This window comes from Schistocerca americana, chromosome 2 (genome assembly GCF_021461395.2).
Source record: "Schistocerca americana isolate TAMUIC-IGC-003095 chromosome 2, iqSchAmer2.1, whole genome shotgun sequence".
In the NCBI taxonomy this organism is placed as follows: domain Eukaryota; kingdom Metazoa; phylum Arthropoda; class Insecta; order Orthoptera; family Acrididae; genus Schistocerca; species Schistocerca americana.
The window spans coordinates 11,106,813-11,134,751 of NC_060120.1; the positions used below are offsets into that span (position 1 = coordinate 11,106,813).

General features: G+C 44.1%; 1 protein-coding gene across 1 annotated transcript in view; it reads right to left on the minus strand.

The window, feature by feature from the left end:
• Window positions 1-27,939, minus strand: part of LOC124596624 (cytochrome P450 9e2-like) — a 75,912-nt gene that overhangs the window by 36,888 nt on the left and 11,085 nt on the right. Inside the window, exons 3-4 of the mRNA XM_047135850.1 lie at window positions 24,446-24,577; window positions 3,566-3,780 (exon numbers count right to left, since the gene is read on the minus strand). Of these exons, the coding sequence (XP_046991806.1) occupies window positions 3,566-3,780; window positions 24,446-24,577 (347 nt within the window). The remainder of the gene's footprint in view (window positions 1-3,565; window positions 3,781-24,445; window positions 24,578-27,939) is intronic.

The following is a 27,939-nucleotide window of genomic DNA, read 5'->3' on the forward strand; positions in this document are numbered from 1 at the left end:
ATGTGCTAGAATTGTGCTGTTTAATTTCTTTCCTAAACTGAAGATTTGTTTCAATACTGACCTCTCGTAGAACTTGACATCTTTCTGTCTTACCTATCCTAAAAAAGGTGCTGCTCCAACACCTGTAACCACTGGTATTTTACCATTCATGGCAGTGCCTCCCCCCTTAAATTTCCTGCTATTACCCCAGCCAGTTTCCCCTTCCCTTTCCTGTTGAGATGTAGAGATGCAGAGGAAAAAGGATAATTGTAGCACATGCCGGAAATTCAAAAGCTTTCATTCCAAATTGTCTGCTGCTATTCAGTTCAAATAAGACCTCTGACTACCACGAAGAGATGAACCACAATACTTTTGTGAAATGGTTTGAAGACTGTGTGCTCCAGAACTTAACAAAAAACTCTATCATTGTTATGGATAATGCTCCTTATCACTCAGTAATACAAGATAAAGCGCCCACAAAGGCAACGAGGAAAAACGACATTGTTAGCTGGTTGCAGAAACATAAGATACAGTTCGACAGTAATTTGACAAGGCCAGAATTATTAGAACTTGTATCGCAACACAAGCCAAAGAAGCCGATTTACATTGTGGATGAAGTAGCAAAAAAATACGGGCATAAAGTGCTCATATTGCCTCCTTACCATTGCCATTTCAACGTAATAGAGCTGATTTGGACTCAAGTTAAACGGCATATTGCTGCAGAAAATACGAAATTCACATTAACCGAAGTGCAACCCCTTTTGAAAGATGCAGTTGAAGTTGTGACATCAGAAGACTGGCAGAAGGTATAGGGTAGTGCATCACGTGACAGGAGTGATACAGGAGGCGTGGGACAGTGAAGGTATCCTACAACAAAGTGTCGAAGATTTGATTATATCTGTCAATACGAGCAGCAACACGGATAGTTCCTCTGACTCTGAATTAAGCGGTGATTTCGCATTGTCTGATTAGTGTGTAGCGTACTTACTGCGATTAAATATTGTGTTTGTGAATTTATATCGATTAATTCTTTGTTGTGAGACTAAGAAATACTGTTTGGCCAGCTCTCGTCATCTCCTTAAGGTAAGTTAGACTGAATTTTAATTCTATTTCATTTTGTATACACACCAAGATGTTATTCAATGTGTGTAATAGTTTTATAGATTTGCAATCTAAAGAAGAAAACTTTTCCGGACGCGAAAATTTCTCACACTTCAATAGTTAATGTAACAACGGCCCTAATTAAAATTAAGAATAGATATTTGACAGATTGAGAGGCATTGTAGAGATATGCATCATATGTGGGTTTGAAATTTTTTACTTACTTTTTGTAGAAGATCCCGGCTTTAAAACAATTTTCTATCGCCGGGGGTAGCGATGCGCTGAGGCGGCTGCCTCCAGCCAGTGCTGGACGTGACAACGCCGCAACTTCGCAGAACAAACGACAAAGTGACAACTACTTTAAATCAGACTGTAGTTGCTTGGAAATTGCAAAGATATAACAACAAATAAACAAAGCATGCGTCATCACTGTAAAACGACTGTACTACCAAAATAAACAAAAATGTAACTAAATTGCGGATAATAATTGACTCGCCCTTGTATTTACCGATAGGCAGTGTTTCTATGTGCAACGCGTGAATACAGTAATTACGAAATATGCGTTGATGTCAATATAAAGTTCGTCTGTAAACGACATTCGTCATAAGGCTGTGTCAGTCCTAACAAACACCATGTTTTTCACTCAGCTAAGCCATGTTCTTCGCCTCAACAGTTAAAAGAAATGTATGTTTGATTTCACTGTCATTTTTCGTCAATGCAATAGTTTTAGAACATAAATTTTCCACGAAAGACATTAATGAGCCACCTTTAAGCGGTACATCTCCGTAGAATTCTTATCGGCCGTAGAATAGACTCGTTGACAATAGTTTCTCGTGCCGAGCTGCCTCTTTCCAGTTCCTTCTTACTTCCCTTCCCCTTCTCTTTCCATTACTCGCTGTCAGCCGGCCTTTGCTTACAGCTGTGACAAGAATGCGAGGCAGCTGAAAGCACACAAATAACTACAAAAGCATGTACAGAGATAAATGAGGAGAGTAGTTGTCGTAATACTTTCTTCTGTGTGGACTGCACCAAAAAGCTGATACTGAAATCTCCACTCAGTATTACATTGGTATTTTTCCTGTCAGTAGAAGATAACAAAGCCAAAATTTTGCTGGAAAAGATCCTGAAGTTGCAACTGGAGAACCTCTAAATCGCGTTCACAAAAAATTCGATTCTAGTAAATTCGAGCATTAATGAAAAGCATTCTATCCTTTGCTCACCGATGCACTTTGAAACATCAGGATAACAAGAAAGATAAATGTGAGAACTATGATGGAATGAGCTTGACAGCTCAAGCGTCCAAGTTGCGGGACACTATAAAAACTGTGGTTTCGTTAGCTAAAGATTAGATAGCCTTAGGAAATACACAGGCACCACAGAGGAAGTTCTGTCGTTTGCTTAACAGCAGAAGTAAGAAATATGAAAACTGAAGATATCATTGTATTTCTTGACCTAAACAAAGCTTTCGATAGTATAAGATGGTGCAAGATATTCGAAAACCTCAGGAAAACAGGTATACACCATAGGGAAAGACGGCTAGTATACAGTATAACAAGAAATGAGAGGAATTAATAAGAATGGAAGACCAAAGGAGAAACGTTCCGATTAACAGAAGCGGAAACAGATAGAGCCTTCTTCTACTGTTCAACCTGCGCATCGAATAAACAATGAACGGAGTAAAAGAAAAGTTCAGATGTAGTTGGTTGAGCTGGCTCTGAGCACTATGGGACTTAACTTCTGAGGTCGTCAGTCCCCTAGAACTTACAACTACTTAAACCTAACTAACCTAAGGACATCACACACATCCATGTCCGAGGCAGGATTCGAACCTGCGACTGTAGTGGTCGCGCGGTTCCAGACTGTAGCGCCTAGAACCGCACGGCCACCCTGGAAGGCTCAGATGTAGTATTAAAGTTCAGTATTAAAGGATATCTGTGTTATGATTCGCTAATGACGTTGCTACATTGTGTGAAAGTGAGGATAAATTACAGGATCTGTTGAAAGAACAACATACAGAACATAGAATATGGGGTGACAGCAAAGAGAGAAAGACGAAAGTATTGAGGACAGTCAGAAATGAGAAGAACGACAATCGTCAGTTGTGAAACCATATCATGGGTAAGATACGTGCAACTGTCACAGATATCGTTAATATTGTACCGTTTCCTTTATTTACAGAAACCAAAATACTGTAAAAGTTGATTGCTATCATACTCTTTTTACTCAGAGACGGTATAGAAAATTCATAGTCATCAAGGAAGAATACCTAGTGACGGCAGCTATGCGTTATACAATACAACAACTCACTTTGACGTATGAATGTGAATTATAGTGTAGTGATAATCCATTGCGGTTATCTGATAAAAACAATGAGCAAATTCGACGTTCAGATGCAAGGTGTAGGAACAGTTACTTATCCTCTGCGCAACACAGTTTCACGATCATCGTCATCACAAGCTGATATAAAACAGTTCGGGACAATTACCTTCATGAGCGACGGAAACAGCACGTGTCCGATGATAACAAGAGCTCTTATCCCGGAAAAGTCTGTGATGTCCTTCCCTCGGCGATAGAATTCGTTGTTGCGGTCTGCAAATGAGTTGCAGTCGTGTCCGAAGGCAGTGGAAGCTATGACGTCACTGCTGTATCTGTTCATCAGGTCTTCTATCTCCATGGGCACAGGACCATCGGTAAGCTTGCCTGGAAAAACCGAGCGATTAAGGCTAGGAAAATTTTTGGGAAGGTTAGTTACATTTTACTACTTAGTTTAGTTCAACGAGAAACTTCCATTTGTATGTTAAGTGCACTTGAAACAGCCTTTATGCTTCTGTTTATATTTTTATTAGCTATCCATAAAACCAACCGCATAACATATTAATGAGCTTCATTCCCAGATAAATAAGTTCTAGGCTTTTCAAAATGTTTACTACCTATATTAAATAGCACAGACGCAATTTTATTAAAACATTTGATAAGACAGGATACCTGGAAGATAATAATCAGAATTACGCACCGTATTCAAGCAAAAATCTCTCTCTCTCTCTCTCTTGTGGAGTTCCTGCAGCTTTCGCCACATCCCACATATCTGTTATCGGTTTCTGTAATCCCATTTTTTCTCAACTTCTTGTATTTCTCTTTTTCTCATGGCCTCCTTTATGTCATCAAGCAGGCAACCTTCGATCTTCTCCTTCTTTCGTGAGGGCGGTACATCAAGATCTTCTTTCGCCATCTGTCATCTGTCATTCACAATGTATGTCCATAACAAGCAAGCTATTCTACCTAATAACTGTACTTCTTACGTGGTCTAGCCGAGCTATTCTACACGATCTACTGATATAATCAATTTCTACAACTCTGTTTGCTCTTCATTTTTTTCCCAGTAAGCTCCCCGCAGTCGCATCCATAGGTCGATTCAGGCTCTACAGTATTTCTGTAGAGCGTCTGATTTACTTTCCAAATCATCTTACAAGAGCATAACAGCGGTTTTGGCTTCTCATTTTCTGCTTTCCCATGGGCTAATCGTTGCTGTATTTCCCAACTATTTGTTTCGTCGTGGAACAAATGCTACACAAATATTAAAATTTTTTAATTGCCTTGATGTGTTGACCCTCTACTTTTATATGTCCTACATTTTACCCACTGCATATTCAGTCTTTTAAAAATTTACTTTCAGTGCCACTTATCATATTCTCCTAATACTTTTCTTAGCATAAAACAGATATGATCTTCACTGGCCACAAGTACACTACTGGCCATTAAAATTGCTACACCAAGAAGAAATGCAGGTGATAAACGGGTATTCATTGGACAAATATATTATACTAGAACTGACATGTGATTACAGTTTCACACAATTTGGGTGCATAGAAATCTTGAGAAATCAGTACCCACAACAACCACCTATGGCCGTAATGACGGCCTTGATAAGCCTGGGCATTGAGTGAAACAGAGCTTGGATGGCGCGTACAGGTACAGCTGCCCATGCAGCTTCAACACGATACCACAGTTCATCAAGAGTAGTGACTGGCGTATTGTGACGAGCCAGTTCCTCGGCCACCATTGACCAGACGTTTTCAATTGGTGAGAGATCTGGAGAATGCGCTGGCCAGGGCAGCAGTCCAACATTTTCTGTATCCAGAAAGGCCCGTACAGGACCTGCAACATGCAGTCGTGCATTATTCTGCTGAAATGTAGGACTTCGCAGGGATCAAATAAAGGGTCGTAACACATCTGCAATGTAACGTCCACTGTTCAAAGTGCCGTAAATGCGAACAAGAGGCAACCGAGACGTGTAACCAATGGCACCCCATACCATCACGCCGGGTGATACGCCAGTATGGCGATGACGAATACACGCTTCCAATGTGCGTTCACCACGATGTCACCAAACACGGATGCGACCATCATGATGTTGTAAACAGAATCTGGATTCATCTGAAAAAATGACGTTTTGCCATTCACCCAGGTTCGTCGTTGAGTATACCATCACAGGCGCTCCTATCTGTGATGCAGCGTCAAGGGTAACCGGAGCCATGGTCTCCGAGCTGATAATACATGATGCTGCAGATGTCGTCGAACTGTTCTTGCCGATGGTTCTTGCCTTGCAAACGTCCTCATCCGCTGACTCAGGGATAGAGACGTGGCTGCACGATCCTTTACAGCCAAGCGGATAAGGTGGCTGTCATCTCGACTGCTAGTGATACGAGGCCGTGGGGATCCAGCACGGCGTTCCGTATTACGCTCCTGAACCCACCGATTCCATTATTCTGCTAACAGTCATTGGATCTCGACCAATGTGAGTAGCAATGTCGCGATACGATAAACCGCAATCGCGATAGGCTACAATCCGACCTTTATTAAAGTCGGAAACGTGATGGTACGCATTTGTCCTTCTTACACGAGGCACCACAACAACGTTTCAACAGGCAACGCCAATCAACTGCTGTTTGTGTATGAGAAATCGGTTGGAACCTTTCCTCATTTCAGCACGTTGTAGGTGTCGCCACCGGCGTCAACCTTATGTGAATGCTCTGAAAAGCTAATCATTTGTATATCACAGCATCTTCTTCCTGCCGGTTAAATTTCGCGTATGTAGCACGTCATCTTCGTGGTGTTTCCATGGAAAAGAGCTGCAAATGCAGTATCTTTGATGATAACCAGTACCCTTGGTTAGTGTTCAGCATATCATATCAATTACTAACGACATTTTTTTTGTCTTCCAGCAATCAATTTGGGCAAATGAAATATTTATTCAATGGAGCTCAAATGAAAGCTTGAATTATTGTGAAACAAATATGCAGGGTCAAATTGAAACGTCCCCTTCGAAAAATTAATGAATTACTGTGCTGGTAAACCCCCTTACGTTATTTGATTTTCAAACAGCTGAGCAAAACTGAACGTACTCAGACATTTCTATCTTTACTTATTCTGATCAACACTAAAGTGACACACAATATTTTTAGCGCAACGCAGTCTGACTTTCAATAATCCCTACAAAAGAATGGCCCTGACTAACAATAACCTATACCTTTCATGAATCACTTACCTCACAAAAATCTTCGTTATTCGAACTACTGCAATACAGCTTGCGCCTATACTGCCAGCTAAATAAAAGATTCTAACTACTGAAGGCACTAACTACTGATAGGCGTAGTTAGCAAATGAAAGATTTTGATAGAGAACAAACAATGTATTTACCTTAATAGTGTTCAAAAGTCATAATATATGTATTAGTTCATGACATCCAGTCTTACGAATTTACTCTCTCTAATGGACACACGTCCAGATCATCCGCTCCCAAAACTCCGCCATCTCTCTCCCCACATCCACCACTGCTGGCGGCTCACCTCCAACTGCGCAACGCTACGCGCTGTTCACATCCAACTGCCCAACATTACAATAGCGAATATTCCAACAATGCCAACCAGCCACAGACTGCACACAGCACAACCAGTGATTTTTATACAGAGCGCTACGTGACGTTGCCAACATAAAAACCTAAACGGCCTACTTACAAAATTATGTAGAATAGATTTGTAACATTCGTGAAGCAAATTAGATTACTTCAGAATGAATCTAGAGTGTATAACTTCTGATCTGAAGTGGTTTCCAGTGTGACCCACATTTATTTGTTGGTAGGTATCTTGCATTTTGTGGCCGTGATGGTCTAGTGGTTAGATCTCGGGTTCAATCCCGAATAGTGTCGGAGATTTTTCCTCGTTCCAGTCCCTCCAAGACGGCTTCAGGTTCACCCAGCCTGCTGTCAAAAGAGCACCGAAATATTTTCTGTGGACAAAAGGCGGACAGGGTGATGGACCCCCCCCCCCCCCCCCCCCCCCCCCCACGCTCGCCCTCCTAGCACTGGGTCGAAGAAAGGCTGTTTCTCTCGTCAGTCAGGTCAACAGCCCGGCCACGAACTTGTACCACAATCTTTTACCCTTTATCATGTATAGTACACATATCTTTCTTCTTATCATCTGGTCAAACTAGTAAAATCCTACTTGGATCAGACTGTAGTCAGCCACATCATCGAGATTGAAACATACTTCTAAACGCCAGGTGTAGATAATAAACGAAGTTGTTTGCATAATAGGCGAATCTGATATTCTGTTGGCAGAGAATATTGTCCAAATGGCTCGAACGCTTCACACAAGTAATGTTATTTCACCTTAAGTAACAGCAACAAACTTTAAGTGACCACATGAAGTAAATACAAATTAAATGAAATGAAGAGAGTTTGGAGGCGAATAAATGGACCTACTTAAGCGACTTGCATTTGGAATCGATGATATGAAGGTTAAAATGCCTGGGAGGACCGTCACGCATGAAGGCCTGTTGTGGGAATTTCTCTTTTCCAAGAAAACAATTCATATGTGTACATAGTTCTGGAAGCATTTGCGAATTGACTGTGGTCCAAAAGACCAGCTGTCGAGAAATACAGGTATATATTCAGATACAAAGGTGTACAAGTGCGTGGGGCAGGGGGGGGGGTCATAGCGTGAAGGTAGGTGGGACAGCAGCACCATGAGGAAAAAGGTTTTATAGTAAAAGGGCAGGCATCAGCGACGGTAGCGTGCAGACGTGACATGTAGATTAACAACAATGAGTGTATCGGTAATCAACATAGTGTTTACAAATACGGACAAGGACAAAAGTGGTGTAGTTGTACAAGATCTTTGACTCTCGGACCATTTCTGCAAATTAATGAAATAAAATCAAGTATGAAAAAAATTTCTTTAATTACCGGATTACAGTAGACTTTCATCAGAAATAAAATTACAAGATTTTTCAGGAGAACTAGTATGCCAAATCTGGGATAAAATACGAGGGTTGGAACTTCAATAGTGGCAACTATTTATTTACAGCTCGTACAAAATAGATACGTGTTTCACTGACCTTCAAAGTAGTCACCAGCATTGTGTGAAAAAAAAGAATATATATATATATATATATATATATATATATATATATATATATATATATATATATGTGTGTGTGTGTGTGTGTGAAAAAGAATATATATATATATATATATATATATATATATATGTGTGTGTGTGTGTGTGAAAAAGAATATATATATATATATATATTTCACTATTAACTTGCTTAAATTGTTCATATTTGTCTCCTGTAGAAGACGTTTTTATAAACGTTGAAACCATGGTAAAGTGTGAGTGTGTTTGTGTGAGATGTTATCAGCGCCCCAACACACATTAAAGGAACGAATGTGGATACTATTACTAATTGTTATCATATACTCTGAGACCACGGGGAAAGAATGAAAGATGCTATGCAGGAGACTAAAACACAACTAAAATGACAAAGGAGCTAAAAGGAGTGCAAAGGAAAATGTCACTGGCTGACCTCTTAGGTAAAATGTGGGTGAGCCAGTCGCCCAGCTTGATACATTAAAATCATCTCTCTAAAATATTGGCAAAAATGTTGGACAAATAACAAAACTTTAAAATTCTAACCACATTCATTTGAACGTTACCTAAAATAGAGTGTAGGTCTTTCGGAAATCAGCCGGGGCCCGCTGATCGGAAAATAATACGTTTTCCAATAAAATGTTGCCCACAGTGACCTGTACGCCACAAGAGCCACACATTGTAGGGTCCTCTCGGCGGAGGAAAAAGCCATGCGGCATAGGGCTGTGGCCTGTGCGAAGACAGGAGGACCTCGTCCGTTCTACGTGGCTGGAAGGAAGTACGTCATGGCCGCGTTATGGGCTTTACTAGACGGACCTTGTTGGCTGTCACTCCCAGCCACTCATTCTTCCGCCGACGCAAGTCTCTGGACCTGAATAGCGAAGCTACAGCATGCAGGGGGATGGCACACTGAAATTACTGAGGAACATGATACGCCTCCCTGGCTGCTAGATCCGCCCTTTCGTTCCCCGCAACATCCATGTGCCCTGGTACCCAGCAGAAACACCTCCTTTCCCAGTCATTGTAGTTAGAAGAGAGCATCTTGAATGTTCTGGACGACTTTATCGGGTAGGTACAAGCTCTTTAGGGAGTGAAGGGCACTCAGAGAATCGGAACTGACAAGAAATTTAGCACTAGAAGAACGTGTCTTCTGCTCCAGTGCCTGCAAGATCGCATATCATTCTGCGTCGAAGATAGTACAGTCTGGAGGCAGTAGGATCCTGAGGACACGATCCCAGAAGACAACAGGGCAACAAGCTGAGCCTCCCTGATTAGACCCATCCGTAAATACCGCTACATATTTGTGGTGCTCATATAAAATGTCAGAAAATAGCTCATTAAACACAGAAGCAGGTGTGCAACCTCTCCTGTATAGCGCTAAGTCTAAAATGACTCTGGGCCTCTGCATCAGTCAGGTTGGTAGACGATCAAAACCCTGGATTTGAGCCTGGCACTATTCCATTCCAAGAGATTCCAGCAAATGCCACTCGTGGATAGTGGGAGAAAAGGCGTTCCCGAGGGGAACGAGCAACAGTATGATGTGCAGTACAGGTGAATTCAGTGCTTCACTCATCGTGTGGCGTTGGCGTCGAGTTGTAAGTGATGGTTCACCACCCTCAGCACAAAGACTGGGGATGGAGCTGGTCCTATAAGCACCGTGGTCAGCCTATTCCCCTCATAGCGGATAGCGTCAATGATCTTCAGATAAGAAGGCCTAGCCTATCCAAACATCATGCACCTATAGTCTAGCCACAAACTGACGGAAGCCCTGTAAAATTGGAGCATACGCGACCCTGTCCGCTCCCCAAGACCTGTGACTATGGATCTTTATGATGTTCAGTGCCTTGAGTGCTTTTAGGTCTCTCAGGTGTATCAACCGCGAGAATTCGGAGTCAAAAACGGAACCCAGAAACCTCACTGAGTCTCTAAAATGTAGAATAGTGTCCGTCATGTAAGAGTCAGGTAAATTAAAAATATGACGAGAACGATTAAAATGAAGACACACCTAATTCTCTGCAGAAAACTGAAAACCCGTCTTTGTAACCCACTCCTCTAACCTCCGCAATGCAAGTTATAACTGACGGCTCGCTGTTGCAACAATGGAGGAGAACCAGCAAACAGCAAAATCGTCCACAAATAAGGAGCACTGTACAGGACTCCTGTTAATGGCTATGGCAAAGAGGGTTTCACTTAAAACAACACCGAGAGGAACACCACTCTCCTGCTCGAAACGATCTGACAGCGTGTCACCATTTCGGATCCTACAAGATCGCTGGGACAGATCGTAGGAAGATCGGGAGGTGGCTGCGGAAGCCTACTTGATGCAGTTGTCCGAGAATACTTTCCCTCCAAGTAGTATCGCATGCCCTACTGATACCGAAGAAAATGCTGACACAGTACCAAGGAAAGCCTGGTGAATAGCCGCCGCCTCTGGCTGGGCGAGTCTGTCGACAGTGGACCGAATTCTTCTGAATCCACACTGAGAGTTGTTAAGGAGTTGCCTGGCCTGTAACATCCAGAATAGACGAGGATTAACCACTCGCTCCAGGGTGTTCCCATACAGCTCGTTAAGGCAGTACTCTTGTAACTACTGGGACACGTGTGGTCCTTTCCTGGTTCGAGGAGAAGTATCAGAATTGTCTCCCTCCATGAGTTGGAAAGGCGACTGACTGCCATATAAAATTAAAACATTCCAGGAGGATTTCCTTTGACGCCGCTGGCAAATGTCGCGATATGCAGGATTGGGTTTGGTCGGAACTGGGTGCAGTGTGACGAGTCTGATATTGTGCTGATAACAGATCGCAAATGGAGAAATGAAAGTTGTATGCCTCAGAACTGTCGGATCTGAAGTCCCTCTGTACAGTCGCACGGTAGCGACGAAACGTCGTATCCTGGCTTGCATTGGCTGTAGTTTTTGCAAAATGATCGGCCAGCGTCTGAGAGATGTCCCTGGGCTTTGTTTGCAGACACTCATGTCTCAGCGCTGCAGCTATTGGTACACGACTGTGTTCGCCAGAAATCCTCCAGGTGGCTTACCATACTTTCGTAGAACAAGTGGACCGATTGATCGAGTCCAGGAGGCTTGCTAGCTCTCCTTAAATACCGATCGAGCCTTGGCTCTTGCTACTCGAAAAGCGATGAGGTTGTCTACTGTCGGGCAGCAATTAACCGTCAAAGAGCCACACAGCTGGCCCAGATTGCTCAACTGCACTCATCTGTCCACCAAGTTACAGGTCGCCTCCTAAGGTGACCTGAGAACTTTGGGATCGATAGGTCAGTGGCGTGATGGAGCGCTCGTGCGACGTGGTCCACCTATTCCTGGATGCTGTTGTGGTGTTCAAACACAGCCAGCTGGCTGAACGGCGTCCAGTTAGGCTTGCAGACCAACAATTTTAGTGGTTTCCGTACAGGGAATGCTCCATCCAGTAGGTGAATGTCGAGTGGGAAGTGATGACTAGAATGAAGAACGTCAATGACCTCCAACTGAACGGAGTCTGCAAGCGCTGGAGAGCAGAAAGAGAGTTGATGGCTGATGACCCAGAAGCAGCACAGAAATGAGTTGCAGTACATGTGTTGAGGATGCACAGCTCATGAGACGTCACGAGGCTCTCCAAAACTCCAAGGGCAAGGAGAGGTCGAGTCCCACAAGACGTGATGGGCATTGAAGTCCATCAGTGAGACTCTCAGAGTCTATTATTTCTTGCAGAGGTAATTGCAGCGAGCAAACAGTGGTACTCCGACACACGTGAATTTTAACTGCATTTGGTTGCAGTTTAGGAGCCAGGGAGGGAGCAGAGAACTTAGGGACGTTAGTTGGCTCTTTCCCTAATCGGGTCATCCTTGCGGTGTAGCATGTAACCCTCTGGCACAGAGGCGTCAGTATCTTTAAAACGTGTTTCTTGTAAAACAAGTACATGGAGCGGGCCTTTGCTAGGAGTTTCAGTTCTCCACATGAGTACTGGAGTACTGGACCCATTCAAGTTCCACTGTGATATGGGAGCCATTTTATCGGTGTGGTTTTAATTTACCCCTGTCTTTGCACCAGGAATGTGAAGGACTCGTACAGCGAGGGTTAGTCGGCGGGCTACTGGATCCGAGGTCCTCATCAGTGCGACGTGCCACAATGACGTCTGACGGCGCCCTGGACAGCTTTCGACCCAAACGGAGTGATGCTTTCCCTGCACCCTGTTCCTTCGAGGATGAGGGGGAAAGGGTGCGTTGAGAGACATTCTGCTTTTCTTGTGCCTACTGGACGCTCACTGTGGAACTGTCGTTGGGCTTTCCTGTTGCAACAGCCTGGATTGCTTTGTCCTTAGTCGCTTTTCCTTGGCATGTACACGAACAAGTGGAAGTAATTTTCTTTCTTCACGACACCAATATTATAATAACTGACAAAACAAGAGACATCGTTGCACGGGAACCAATGGAGCCCTCAAGGAAGCTTACATTTGGTCACTGTGCAATAAAATGAACCTTAGGACAACAAATACCACGAACTTTAGTTTGAAGAGGGAAAATGACACTGCAAATTAAATGTGGATATTGCTTCTATAGACTCCGTAGTAAATACAGAATTTCTAGGAATTAATATTTTTTCTCAGTTTAAATGATGTGAGCATACAAAGACACTTGCAAACAGAATGTCATCAACAAGTTAGGCCTTAAAGTCCTGACATCGGCGTGGAACAGCCAGTGTAATCAATAATCAAGCAATCTGATTACATATTCAGGACTCTTCAGTAATGAAAGCTCTACCGCTGTTCTGATCTTTTTAGTACCAGGCATCAGTTTTATTTCAGGCATGTTTAATTTACATTTGCGATTTAATCCGTTAATAAGAGTTTCAAGAGAAGAGACAAATTATTATAATTATTCATAACTTACTGAGGAATCGTTATCTGGAAACGGATTTCGCCTGCGTTCACTATGAGAAAAGTTTTTAGTGTTTTCAAAATGGCAACCGTAAACACAAGTTTCTGACGGTTGTTTCCAAGGTACGGTTGCTTCATCTTCCTCGTGGAGGTTCAGGAATTGAGTCAGGATCAATTTTGTGAGAACTAGAACTGAGCGAGAATGTGAAATCTCTGTTGGCAAAAGATGTACCAGTTGATAGTGGCGCTGGTATTTTTTTTATTTTTTTTTTATTTTTTTTTTTTTTTTATTTTTTTTTTATTTTTTTTTTTTTGGAGTTGGAGGGTAGTGCCTCCGAAGCCACAAAGGGATGCAGCACCGCCGCTTCCAGTCCCATTTTGTTTCAGCTTCGATAGGGACCAACATAGCAGAAGCTTTTCGCTATAGGTACTTATCAGCTTCCATCAACAGTTCACCACCTTGAACAGAACACAGCGATATTGCTGGCGTGCGCACGCCGCCTCTTTCGCACGGCGGACGCTGCTAGCTCGTGCTACATCTGCAAACCGTTGTGGCCAGCACGTGGTGATATTCCACCGTGATCTCCCCCTTTATCACTTTTAACAGTATCTTGTGATTCAGCATTCTCTCTCTCTCTCTCTGGCTTCATCGAATTCCCTCAAACGCTCTCCAGCAGCGCAGTACTGAAATTGGTATAGTGCAACTAACTTGGCGTCAGGTTGTGTGGTTTTTGTGCATCTTATACTTTAACTCCATTAGAAATGCTTAACATCAGTGCGTCAGATTTCAGGGAATACGTAATCTTTTTAAAATCCTGGTGGCCTGTTGACCTTTACTGCCTCTACAAGATGGAGCAAGTACCCTACATACTAGCCGCCTGGGGTGTCAAAGGTGTTAATAACCACAGGGGGGGAACAACACAATAGATACACTCACTCGTTAGTTACGGAACTCTTATCTGGGGAACGTATGCAAAAAATACGAAAGCAGTTTTCAAACTGCAGAGAAGGGCCATTTGAATAATAACCGAAGGTTGAGCTCATTGTAACGACCTTAAAAACACTGGGCATTTTAACTAAACCGTCGGCAATGCATTTACCAGTCAGCAATGCACATCAAAAATAACACCGAAAATTAATGCACTAACAGCCCTTCCCATGAATACAGAACAAAATCTAGACTGATCTTACATTTATCAAGAAAGAATAAACAAAAAACTCAGAAAAGCATTTTATACCAAGGAATAAAACTGTATAATAAACTGTAAAAGGCAGTTGAGATTAATAAACCGAACTTATTTAAAAACGCTGTTAAAAAGTTCCTGTTCACAGCAATAAATTGTATACAGTGAATGATTAATTCGGTAATACAGACTATGGGTTTAGTAAAACATTTAATTCAAGTAGATGATAATAATAATACATTGTCTCACATAAAACTTTCACGCTATCTTTTTTTTGTTTCTTTTAGGGAAATCTTTATTCCACCAGCTACAATGTATAATATAACATCTTACCCTCTTTCTGGGCTCAACATTTCTTTTATTATAGAAGTATGTTGGCCCAGTTTTTCAGGCTAGCAAATGATATGGATATTAAACATCGCCGCTACGATCCTGATGCCACTCGATAGTGCGTCTAGTGTTACATTATGAAACAGTGTATGTGGGGATTGGGAGAAAAACGAACGAATAGTGCAGTATTAGCCTTTTACGTTAGTAAATAAGTTCTTTTCAAAGCAATATCGTACATGTGTTGTGTGTGTGTGTGTGTGTGTGTGTGTGTGTGTGTGTGTGTTGTGTGTGTGTGTGCGTGCGTGTGCGCGCGCTATCATGGATGATGAAGCAATTCCCGATGAATAACCAGTGCTACCTACAACTCAGTCACGAAAGCCATCTACAGTGATGGCGGACACGTTTAACAAAACGTGCCTTCTCTGCGCTGTCCCTCTGCCTAGCGCATTTGCTTCACCCACACCATGCATCCCGATTTAAAATCCACCTAGTTAAAATTTGCACACTGTACTTGCTGCTTGTAAATCACTTCAACGCTGGATTTCTTCCTTCTGAAGTGGCGGACATTGCAATACTTCAGGGTGTTAACACTTTGTGTCTGAGCGCTCTAATAACAACAAAAATCATAATAATTCTTTGTACAGCACTCTAGTGTTGTCCTGCCAATTAGTTCTTATATCTTTCAGAGTCAGTAATGAAGCAATTTCTGGTCTATTGCACGAACTATCTACAACTTGCAGAAGACATTTTCAATAGATACGAGATACGTCGTATCTAGCATTTCTTACATATGTCTTACTTTTACTTTCATATACACAAGTTCAAAGTACAGTGATCTATGTGAGGCTCCTGTGACCACCACCGCATGGTGTCATGCGTTAATGCTAGTAATGGAGGAAAAAAGTAATTACTGATGACTTATATAATCATCAGTATTAAAGTCTTACAAAATTGTGATTGCAGAAATAATGTTTTGAAAGTAATTTACAACATCCTCATAAATTAAGGATAATGCTGATACCTGTTGAAACAGCGCTCTGGTGGCCGGTTTCCGGGTTTAAATCACCTCGGGGTATGACCATGCAGTGCATTTGACCTGCGGTCGTCATACGGCGGCGCTGGCAGCAGTCCACATACGCAAAGGTGTGGTGGTGCATGTCAGAGTACGGTGCACCGAGTAAGTGCGCAGACGTTTTCACACGTGCTAATGGAGACTGTGTGTTGAAATTGGCTGGTCAAACACAGCAGGCCATAGCACGGGCTCTTCGTGTGCCACAGAGTGTAATCTCAACATTATGACAACGATTCCAGCAGACAGGAAATGTGTCCAAGAACTACAGTACGGGGCGTCCATAGTGTACAACACCACAAGAAGACTGATATCTCACCATCAGTACCCGCAAACGGCCACGGAGTACTGCAGATAGCCTTGCTCGGGAACTTACCGTAGCCACTTGAACAGTTGTCTCCAGACACACAGTCTACAGACGACTGAACAGACACGGTCCATTGGCCCTGAACCATGCAAGGTGCATTCCACTGACCCTTGTCACAGGAGAACCCGTAAAGCCTGGTGTCAAGAACACAGTATGTGGTTACTGGAACAGTGGTCCCATGTTATGTTCACGGACGAGTCCAGGTATAGTCTGAACAGCGATTCTTGCCGGCTTTCCATCTGGCGTGAACAAGGAACCAGATATCAGTTACTTAATGTCCTTGAAAGGGACCTGTATGGAGGTCGTGGTTTGATGCTGTGGGGTGGGATCATGATATCAGGCGAATGGAGTGGCCTGCCTGTTCTCCAGACCTAAACCCCATCGAGCACGTCTGGGATGCTCTCGGTCGACGTGTCGCTGCACGTCTTCAAACCCCTAGGACACTTCAGGAGCTCCGACAGGCACTGGTGGAAGAATAGGAGGCTATACCCCAGCAGCTGCTCGGCCAACTGATCCAGAGTATGCCAACCCGTAGTGCGGCCTGTGTACTTGTTCGTGGTGATCATATCCCATTTTGATGTCGGGGTACATGCGCAGGAAGCAGTGGCGCTTTGTAGCAGATGTGTTTCGTGACGGTTTTCTCAACTTATCGCCAATACCGTGGACTTACAGATCTGTGTCGTGTTTGTTCCCTATGTGCCTATGCTATTAGTGCCAGTGTTGTGTAGTGCCACGTTGTGTGGCACCACATTCTGCAATTATCCTTAATTTATGAGCATGAGTGTAGTTTCATGATTGAAACACAATCACACCCTTTTTGTTTTTACCGCTTACAAAATCTCATTTTACCCCTCAGAGGCTAATTAAACCTAGGCTGGGAACCACTGTGCTACAGGCTAAGGCGGAAAGAGAGACGTGACTGACTAAAGACAGTGCCGCGCGTGTCAGAGGCTGTGGCACGAAGACAGGTGCGATGTTTCTGGCATGATGTGCTGCACCGTACCGAGAAGGTGGCGAGATGGGTCTCCGCCAAGGGCGCAGGCACAGGGGGTTCACAAAAACTGACCCAGGAGAAGATCAAGATAGGAGTATGACTTAAGAATCAACGGGGAGAGATAAGCGAGTTTTCCTACTACCTCTCGTGCTCTAGTCTTCTCCCTAAGCGCAAAAAAAAAAAAAACCTTTCTCTCTGTCCGCGACTGTAAATGCGTACTGTTGTTTCAGAGTCATTTCGTCGACTTAGCAGCATGAAGAAACAACTAGAACTGTCGTTAACATGTTTTATGTGGCAACAGTGGCCTCTGTCCACCCAGATATCATCTACAAAGCTTGCTCTTTTTCAACAATGGAACTGGCGCTACGCTGCTACAATGGCAAGTCAAAACTTCTGACTACCTGTTTAATAGCTAGATCGTTCGTCTCTGGAACGAAATACGTCACTAATTCTACGTATCAGGGATCCGACAGTATGTTGGTAGGTTTTTGGAAGTGTGTGGCATTAGATGTCTACGCACAGGTCAGGTAATTCGCATAAATAACGGGCCGCTAATTAGCGTACGCGGTGATGGCGCACGATGGCGACCCTGAAGGGTTCCACAGGTTTTACATCAGGCAAATTTGGTCGCTGAGATATCAACGTGAATTCACTATAATACTCCTCAAACCACTGTAGCACGGTTCTGGCTCAGAGACGCGTGAGGGATGACATCGCTGTCGGGGAAGACATCAAGCATGAACGGCTGCAAGTGATTCGCAGCTGTCATCGTGTCTTCGATTACCACCACAGGTCGCATGTAAGCACAGGAGAATGTCTCCCATGAGTCTCTGCTCCCACCAGTCTGGGCCCGTGGCGCGCTACACGTTTCGTGTCGCCGTTCACCTCGATGACGGCGCTTGTGGAGGCGATCATCGACCTAATGTAGTAAAAATGTGATTCCCTCCAAGAGCCAATATGTTTCCATTGACCGACGGTCGAATCCCGACGGTCCTGAGCCCATCGCAATCGTAACTGACGATGTCGCTGCGTCAACATGTCAATACGTAGGGATGGTCTGCAGTGGAGGTCCATCTCCAACAACGTACGATGAACGGTGTGCTCTGAAACACTTGTGGGTGCTCCAGTATTGTGCCCTTTCGGTAGAGCTGCCACAGATCACCATCTGTCCTACATTACCGAGCAGACAAGCCTCCGAACGCCCCCGTTCTGTGAAGAGTCGTGGGCGTCCAACCATTTACCGCCTAGTGGTAGTTTCACTGTCCTACCTCTTTATGTGGATGCTCACGGCAGTAGCACGTGAACATTCGACCAGTTTCACCGTTTTCGAGATGCTCGTTCACAGGCTCTGCGTAATAATGATCTGTGCTTTGTCAAAGTCACTTATCTCAGTGGAATACCCCATTTGCAGCCCGTATTTTCGCTAGGGTGATCCCCCGTCCGTGTGTACTCCGCTGACATACTTTTGTTACCTTGTTACGTGCCCGCAACGCCACCATGTGGCATCCAACGTCGCGGTGGGCAGTGGTCATAATGTTTTGCCTGATCATTGTATATAGTACATTCTCAAAGGTCAACGAGCGAGAGCTGAAGCAAATGTGCTGTTTGGTCGAAGGCATCCGATTTTTGCCGATTTCTGCCGAATGAGGACTGTAGGAAGAGGTGATGGTGAATGAAGCAAACAAAAAAGGTGGAGGGGACAAGTAATTTGATTGCCTCTCCAAAAAGTACTTTAGCTGCTCAAGTTTCGGATGGTACTGTCTGCTGCATAAAAAAAAGAATTCAACAATCATACTTTTGAGACAGATCAATAAAATTCCAGAAGTTGCATCGTGCTTATAGACAGCTATACTCTGTTCACCTACGTTGAAGCCACGTAGAAGCGCACGTATGCTCCGCCATTGGTCATCGATGGCATTGTTGAAGCGTCTGGGGTAAGTCCAGTAGAAGTGGGCCTTACTTACACTACTGGTCATTAAAATTGCTGCACCAAAAAGAAATGCAGATAATAAACGGCTATTCATTGGACAAATATATTATACTAGAACTGACATGTGATTACATTTTCACGCAATTTCGGTGCATAGATCCTGAAAAATCAGTACCCAGAACAACCACCTCTGGCCGTAATAACGGCCTTGAAACGCCTGGGCATTGAGTCAAACAGAGCTTGGATGGCGTGTGCAGGTACAGCTGCCCATGCAGCTTCAACACGATACCACAGTTCATCAACAGTAGTGACTCGTGTCATGTGACGAGCCAGTTGCTCGGCCACTATTGACCAGCCGTTTTCAGTTGGTGAGAGATCTGGAGAACGTGCTGGCGAGGGCAGTGGTTGTACATTTTCTGTTTCCACAAAGGCCCGTACAGGACCTGCAACATGCGGTCGTGCGTTATTCTGCTGAAACGTAGGTTTCGCAGTGATCGAATGAAGGGTAGAGGCCGGGTCGTAACACATCTGAAATGTAACGTCCACTGTTCAAAGAGCCGTCAATGCGAACAAGAGGTGGCCGTGACGTGTCACCATTGGCACCCCATACCATCACGCCGGGTGAAACGCCAGTATGGCGATGACGAATACACGCTTCCAATGTGCGTTCACCGCGATGTCGCCAAACACGGATGCGACCATCATGATGCTGTAAACAGAACCTGGATTCGTCCGAAAAAATGACGTTTTGCCATTCGTGCACCCAGGTTCGTCGTTGTGTAAACCATCGCCGTCGCTCCTGTCTGTCATGCAGCGTCAAGGGTAGCCGCAGCCATGATCTCCAAGCTGATAACCCATGCTGCTGCAAACGTCGTCCAACTGTTCGTGCAGATGGTCGTTGTCTTGCAAACGTCCTCACCTGTTGACTCAGGGATCGAGACGTGGCTGCACAATGCGTTACAGCCATGCGTATAAGATGCCTGTCATCTCGACTGCTAGTGATACGAGGCCGTTGGGATCCAGCACGGCGTTCTGTATACCCTCCTGAACCCACCGATTCCATATTGTGCTAACAGTCATTGGATCTCGACTAACGCGAGCAGCAATTTCGCGATACGATAAACCGCACTCGCGATACGCTACAATCCGACCTTTATCAAAGTCGGAAACGTGATGGTACGCATTTCTCCTCCTTACACGAGGCATCACAACAACGTTTCACCAGGCAACGCCGGTCAACTGCTGTTCGTGTACGAGAAACTTTCCTCATGTCAGTACGTTGTAGGTGTCGCCACCGGCGCCAACCTTGTGTAAATGCTCTGAAAAGCTAATCATTTGCATATCACAGCATCTTCTTGCTGTCGGTTAAATTTCGCGTCTGTAGCATGTCATCTTCGTGGTGTAGCAATTTTAGTGGCCAGTAGTGTACGTGTTAAGTATTTTGTTGTGATTCTAGTAAGAACCCTAAAACAGGTCAAGTCATTGAAAATATTATGATTCTCTGCTTACAATTGTGCTAAACATCCAACCCGTGTAGTTCTTGTATAAAATCCTGCTGGACAGTCGGTATCGCTGTGTTTCATTTTTATTAATCCTACTTACAAAACTGAAATTTGTTAATTACGTGTATAGTAGGTAGTTTTTGGGCGGGGGAAGGTTGGCGGGGAGGAGGGGAGGCGTTAGATTTGGCAGTTCTGCCAGAGGTGCAGGGTGACCTCGGGACGGTTCTGATGAGGTGGCTGGATGGGGTTAGGTGTCGCGGGAGAACAGTTGGTGTACGCCATCGTTTGACTGCTCTATGGGAAATTTGTCGCTGGAATCACTCACTGCTACCAGAAATCTATGAATAAGAGCATGAGCTAATTTAACAGGATATTTTAACATGAAAAAAAATCTGTGGCGAAACCATTTGCCAGATTCAGAATCATGAAAAATTTCTAAGGAACCGTAATTTTCCCAAAAAATAACTTGCAAAGCCATTTCCTGATTAATTTGTGAGCATTGTTAAGATATTTGGTAAGGAGCTATGTTAAAACTATGAGGGTTGGAAAAACCCATCGTGGTTCAACAACAAAGTTAGGAAACTACTGCGAAAGCAAAGAGAGCTTCACTGCAAGTTTAAACGCAGCCAAAACCGCTCAGACAAACAGAAGCTAAACGATGTCAAAGCTAGCGTAAGGAGGGCTATGCGTGAAGCGTTCAATGAATTCGAAAGTAAAATTCTATGCACCGCCTTGACAGAAAATCCTAGTAAGTTCTGGTCTTACGTTAAATCAGTAAGTGGCTCGAAACAGCATATCCAGACACTCTGGGATGATGATGCCACTGAAACAGAGGATGACACGTGTAAAGCTGAAATACTAAACACCTTTTTCCAAAGCTGTTTCACAGAGGAAGACCGCACTGCAGTTCCTTGTCTAAATCCTCGCACAAACGAAAAAATAGCTGACATCGAAATAAGTGTCCAAGGAATAGAAAAGCAACTGAAATCACTCAACAGAGGGAAGTCCACTGGACCTGACGGGATCTCAATTCGATTCTACACAGAGTACGCGAAAGAACGTGCCCCCCTTCTAACAGCCGTGTACCGCAAGTCTCTAGAGGAACGGAAGGTTCCAAATGATTGGAAAAGAGCACAGGTAGTCCCAGTCTTCAAGAAGGGTCGTCGAGCAGATGGGCAAAACTATAGACCTATATCTCTGACATCTATCTGTTGTAGAACTTTAGAACATGTTTTTTGCTCGCGTATCATGTCATTTCTGCAAATCCAGAATCTACTCTGTAGGAATCAACATGGATTCCGGAAACAGCGATTGTGTGAGACGCAACTCGCTTTATTTGTTCATGAGACCCAGAAAATATTAGATACAGGCTCCCACGTAGAGCCATTTCCCTTGACTTCCGGAAGCCGTTCAATACAGTTCCACACTGTCGCCTGATGAAAAAAGTAAGAGCCTACGGAATATCAGACCAGCTGTGTGGCTGGATTGAAGAGTTTTTAGCAAACAGAACACAGCATGAAACTTCCTGGCAGATTAAAACTGTGTGCCCGACCGAGACTCGAACTCGGGACCTTTGCCTTTCGCGGGCAAGTGCTCTACCATCTGAGCTACCGAAGCACGACTCACGCCCGGTACTCACAGCTTTACTTCTGCCAGTACCTCGTCTCCTACCTTCCAAACTTTACAGAAGCTCTCCTGCGAACCTTGCAGAACTAGCACTCCTGAAAGAAAGGATATTGCGGAGACATGGCTTAGCCACAGCCTGGGGGATGTTTCCAGAATGAGATTTTCACTCTGCAGCGGAGTGTGCGCTGATATGAAACTTCCTGGCAGATTAAAACTGTGTGCCCGACCGAGACTCGAACTCGGGACCTTTGCCTTTCGCGGGCAAGTGCTCTACCATCTGAGCTACTGGCAGAAGTAAAGCTGTGAGTACCGGGCGTGAGTCGTGCTTCGGTAGCTCAGATGGTAGAGCACTTGCCCGCGAAAGGTAAAGGTCCCGAGTTCGAGTCTCGGTCGGGCACACAGTTTTAATCTGCCAGGAAGTTTCATATCAGCGCACACTCCGCTGCAGAGTGAAAATCTCATTCTAGAACACAGCATGTTGTTCTCAATGGAGAGACGTCTACAGACGTTAAAGTAACCTCTGGCGTGCCACAGGGGAGTGTTTTGGGACCATTGCTTTTCACAATATATATAAATGACCTAGTAGATAGTTCCATGCGGCTTTTCGCGGATGATGCTGTAGTTTACAGAGAAGTTACAGCATTAGAAAATTGCAGCGAAATGCAGGAAGATCTGCAGCGGACAGGCACTTGGTGCAGGGAGTGGCAACTGACCCTTAACATAAACAAATGTAACGTATTGCGAATATATAGAAAGAAGGATCCCTTATTGTATGATTATATTATAGCAGAACAAACACTGGTAGCAGTTACTTCTGTAAAATATCTGGGAGTATGCGTGCGGAACGATTTGAAGTAGAATGATCATATAAAATTGATTGTTGGTAAGGCGGGTGCCAGGTTGAGATTCATTGGGAGAGTCCTTAGAAAATGTAGTCCACCAACAAAGGAGGTGGCTTACAAAACACTCGTTCGACCCATACTTGAGTATTGGTCATCAGTGTGGGATCCGTACCAGGTCGGGTTGACAGAGGAGATAGAGAAGATCCAAAGAAGAGCGGCGCGTTTCGTCACAGGGTTATTTGGTAAGCGTGATAGCGTTACGGAGATGTTTAGCAAACTCAAGTGGCAGACTCTGCAAGAGAGGCGCTCTGCATCGCGGTGTAGCTTGCTGTCCAGGTTTCGAGAGGGTGCGTTTCTGGATGAGGTATCGAATATGTTGCTTCCACCTACCTATACCTCCCGAGGAGATCACGAATGTAAAATTAGAGAGATAAGAGCGTGCACGGAGGCTTTCCGGCAGTCGCTCTTCCCGCGAACCATACGCGACTGGAACAGGAAAGGGAGGTAATGACAGTGGCACGTAAAGTGCCCTCCGCCACACACCGTTGGGTGACTTGCGGAATATAATTGTAGATGTAGATGTTAACGCACAAAAACTCTGAACCGCCACCACCGAAATTGTTGTGTCTAGACAAGACAGCCTAGACACAATGAGAGGAAGCCGAAAGGCACGCGCTTAAACTCACGCAGGCTGGCGTGAGGTCTGAAACAGGATACGTAATGAATGCTATAAAGAAAAGTACGTAGCTTCTGGAATACTTATCTTTAATCCATAATTGTATAACATCGCTCTTGATGATACATGCGTCATATACTAAATATCAATTGAATACGGCGCCTTGCTAGGTCGTAGCAAATGACGTAGCTGAAAGCTATGCTAATTATCGTCTCGGCAATTGAGATCGTTATTGCCAGTGAACCATTCCTATGAACGTCGGCTGTACAACTGGGGCGAGTGCCAGGACGTCTCTCTAGACCTGCCGTGTTGTGGCGCTCGGTCTGCAATTGCTGACAGTGGCGACACGCGGGTCCGACGTATACTAATGGATCGCGGCCGATTTAAAGGCTACCACCTAGCAAATGTGGTGTCTGGCGGTGACACGACAGAAATATGATTGAGCTGATGAATACGAAACTTAATAAATGGCTAGAAAAGTTTTCATTTTTTAACAGGTTGTTGGAAGTACTTTTATGGAATTACAATTGTTGCTCTGTCTTACTTGTTTTGATGATGCTGTCTATGTGGTCCACCATGTTGCGAGAAACTTGCGCCATGAGTCCCATCATGTCTTTTATTCGACCAGACGCGAACGCAGGGCTCAGAGTTGCTCTCATGCGGCGCCAACTTTCTCCTGAAAAGTAAAAACAAAAAGTTGTTTTTATCTACGATGCGTGCTCTGTCTCAACCGAGTTACTGAGTACGGAAGGCAAAGGTGTATCATGCCATAGACGTTCATGTTCCATGTTTTAATCGGTCATTCGTATTAAGTATAGGCACTTTGTGGGACCTTCACGAACATACTCCTCATTTCTGCTGCGTGGAAAATATTGGTGGAGGATGGATGGGTGGCAGGGGAAGAATGGGTGGCCAGGGGGGAGGGGGGGGGGAGTGGAACGCTGAGGACGGATACTGCAGACACAAAACAGGTACATGGCAGCGTGTCATTACCACGTGATGCTCGGAAATAAGCACAAATAACATTACTCGGCAATAATTGGGAACATCACAGTTTTCCCAATGATGTTCCCCCGGTAATTCATTATACAGACGTTAGACAAAAATATGGAAACACCTCGAGAAATGCATGTTTAAAAGGTGCGCTGTTGTATTTACCACGAATGGCACTTGTGTAACGCCCCCAGCACGTTACAGGTATTACTCGTAGTGTAGTTGCGAGTAGGTTATGTCGGATGTAAGCGAATTCGAACGTGCAAAATATTGTTGGTGCACGTAAGGTGAATGCTTCCGTAATCAAGGGAGACGATGTGTTTGGTGTTTCAGGAGGCGCAGTATCGAAGATTTATACCGTATAAAGAGAAAGAGGAAAAGCATCATCCACTAAGTCACAACAGCGTGTGTAGCGTGGTCGTGATAGGCGGTCATGAAGAGGATTTTGAATAAAAATAAGAGGACGACTTCTGCAAAGTCACTGCAGAACTGAATGTCAGAAGAGTGAAGCATGGCGGGGGTTCGGTGGTGATTAGGGCAGCCACATCGTGGTATTCCAAGTGTCCCATGTTTACGCTGCGAGGTCGGATTCCTGCGAACGATTATGCAGCCATTTCGGCTGACCAGATCCATCCCTTGGTACGCTGTTTGTTCCTCAATGGTGATGCTGTGTTCCAAGGCGATAGATCTCCTGTTAACGCAGCTTGCATCGTCCAGCACTAGTTTTGTGCGTATGAGCCACCACAATCACCAGCCCTCAATATTATTAAGCCTTTGTGGTCTACAGTGGAGAGAATGGTATGTGATCGCTTCCCACCTCAACGATGATTAGTGAAAGGCATACAGAATATGTATTTATCCATTCCGAGATGACTGGAAGCTGTTCTGTTTTGAATGCCAACGGTTTTCCTACACCGTATAAGCCATGGTAATGTGTTATGTTTGTGGTGTTTCCGTACTTTTGTGGTCCCCCTGTACTTACGGGTGATACCATTTTAAATCGAGATATGAGAAGAAAGGTTAAGGTTGTCGTCCAATTTTAAGCTTCGATATTAGCGGACTTAGAAGAACAGGCATCTCGCAAACGGTGGGCGTAACGAGTATCTCTGAAAATTATGGCCCTAACTGGGGAGAAGTTGCACAACGTTCTACCTTTAAAAGCAGGTCCACTGACATCCACAAAGACTGTTTGCTTTAACCAATACTAGAGGGTGAAGGGTGGAGAGGCCAGAAAAATACCAGCATGTCGTAATACCATATAAATGAATGACACGTGGAAGTAAGTTGAAGTAATTTGGAATGTGCACGGCCGCCAACTCCCAGACGTTCCAGCTTATCCGTGTCAACGAAACTAACCCTCCTTTCCCGCCATGAATTGATGTCTTCCGTCAACCTCTTCATCTCAGAGTAGCCCTTGTGCCATACGCCTTCAATTACTAGCTGGATTTATAAATTTTTTTATCCTCTGCAGCTTCCTCTAGTAGCAATGGAACTATTCCCTTGTGCCTTTACCCATTTCCTATCATCCTGTCCCTCCTTCTTGTTAGTTTTTCCCATATGTCCGTTTCTCCGCCGATTCTATGGGGAACACCTTCATTCCTTACATTATCAGTTCATTTTACTTTCAAAAAAATGGTTCAAATTGCTCTGAGCACTATGGGACTTAACATCTCAGGTCATCAGTCCCCTAGAACTTAGAACTACTTAAACCTAACTAACCTAAGGACATCACACACATCCATGCCCGAGGCAGGATTCGAACCTGCGACCGTAGCGGACGCGCGGTTCCAGACTCAAGCGCCTAGACCCGCTCGGCCACCAGCGGCCGGCTTTACTTTCAAGTTCTTCTGTAGTATTGTAAGTAGGCTGTTTATATTTTCTTATTGGCAACGTTACGTAGCGCTCTGTATGAAAATCACTGGCTGTGCTGTGTGCAGTCTGTGGCTAGTTTGCATTGTTGTCTGCCTTTGTAGTGTTGGGTAGCTGGATGTGAACAGCGCGTAGCGTTGCGCAGTTGGAAGTGAGCCGCCAGCAGTGGTGGATGTGGGGAGAGAAATGGCGGAGTTTTGAAATTTGTAAGACTGGATGTCATAAACTGCTATATATATTATGACTTTTTATGACTATTAAGGTAAATACATTGTTTGTTCTCTATTAAAATCTTTCATTTGCTAACTATGCCTATCAGTAGTTAGTGCCTTCCGTAGTCTGAATCTTTTATTTAGCTGGCAGTAGTGGCGCTCGCTGTATAGCAGTAGTTCGAGTAACGAAGATTTTTGGTGAGGTAAGTGATTTTTGAAAGGTATAGGTTAATGTTAGTCAGGGCCATTCTTTTGTAGGGATTTTTGAAAGTCAGATTGCGTTGCGCTAAAAATATTGTGTGTCAGGATAAGCACAGTCTTGTATAAGTTTTCATAGGGGACGTTTCATATGTCGACCCTTAGCCGAGGATACCCCACTGGAATCTTCTAATTTTTTTCTTGTAGTTTGTGTAATTAGTGTAGCCTTTGTTTATTACTAGCGCATAATCATAGTGAGAATTTCCTTTGTAATTGTAGTTTTTCATTGTTGTACAGTAAAACAGTTGTGACATGCATGTAGATTTGCACCAAGTATTTCGCAGCTGCGCTTGCAATTAACTAGACATTATTTTCAGTGCTATGTTAATGTGTTCTCTTATTTTTGCTGTTCAAACTATGTTTTTCTGTGTTGTCGTGTGAAATATTGTGACAATAATGGCGTGTGAAAAACGTAATACTAGGCTCCAATGTAAACTGAGAAATGACAGTGAAGACGAAAGCATTCCGTCTCTAATGACCTCGTTGTCGACGGGACGTTAAACACTAACCACCACCACCAAGACGAAAGCAGTGTGTTAGCGCCACCATGTAATGAATTAACTAATGTTCAAAGTAGTAATTTGGTAATTATGCATAGGGAAATGGAGCGGGCTGCAAATAATGGTGTAGGCAGTGAAACAATTAGTGAACAGGGAAGCATTATCGATCGATCGGTCGGCAACAGCTCGCCTCAGGATTCAGAAAT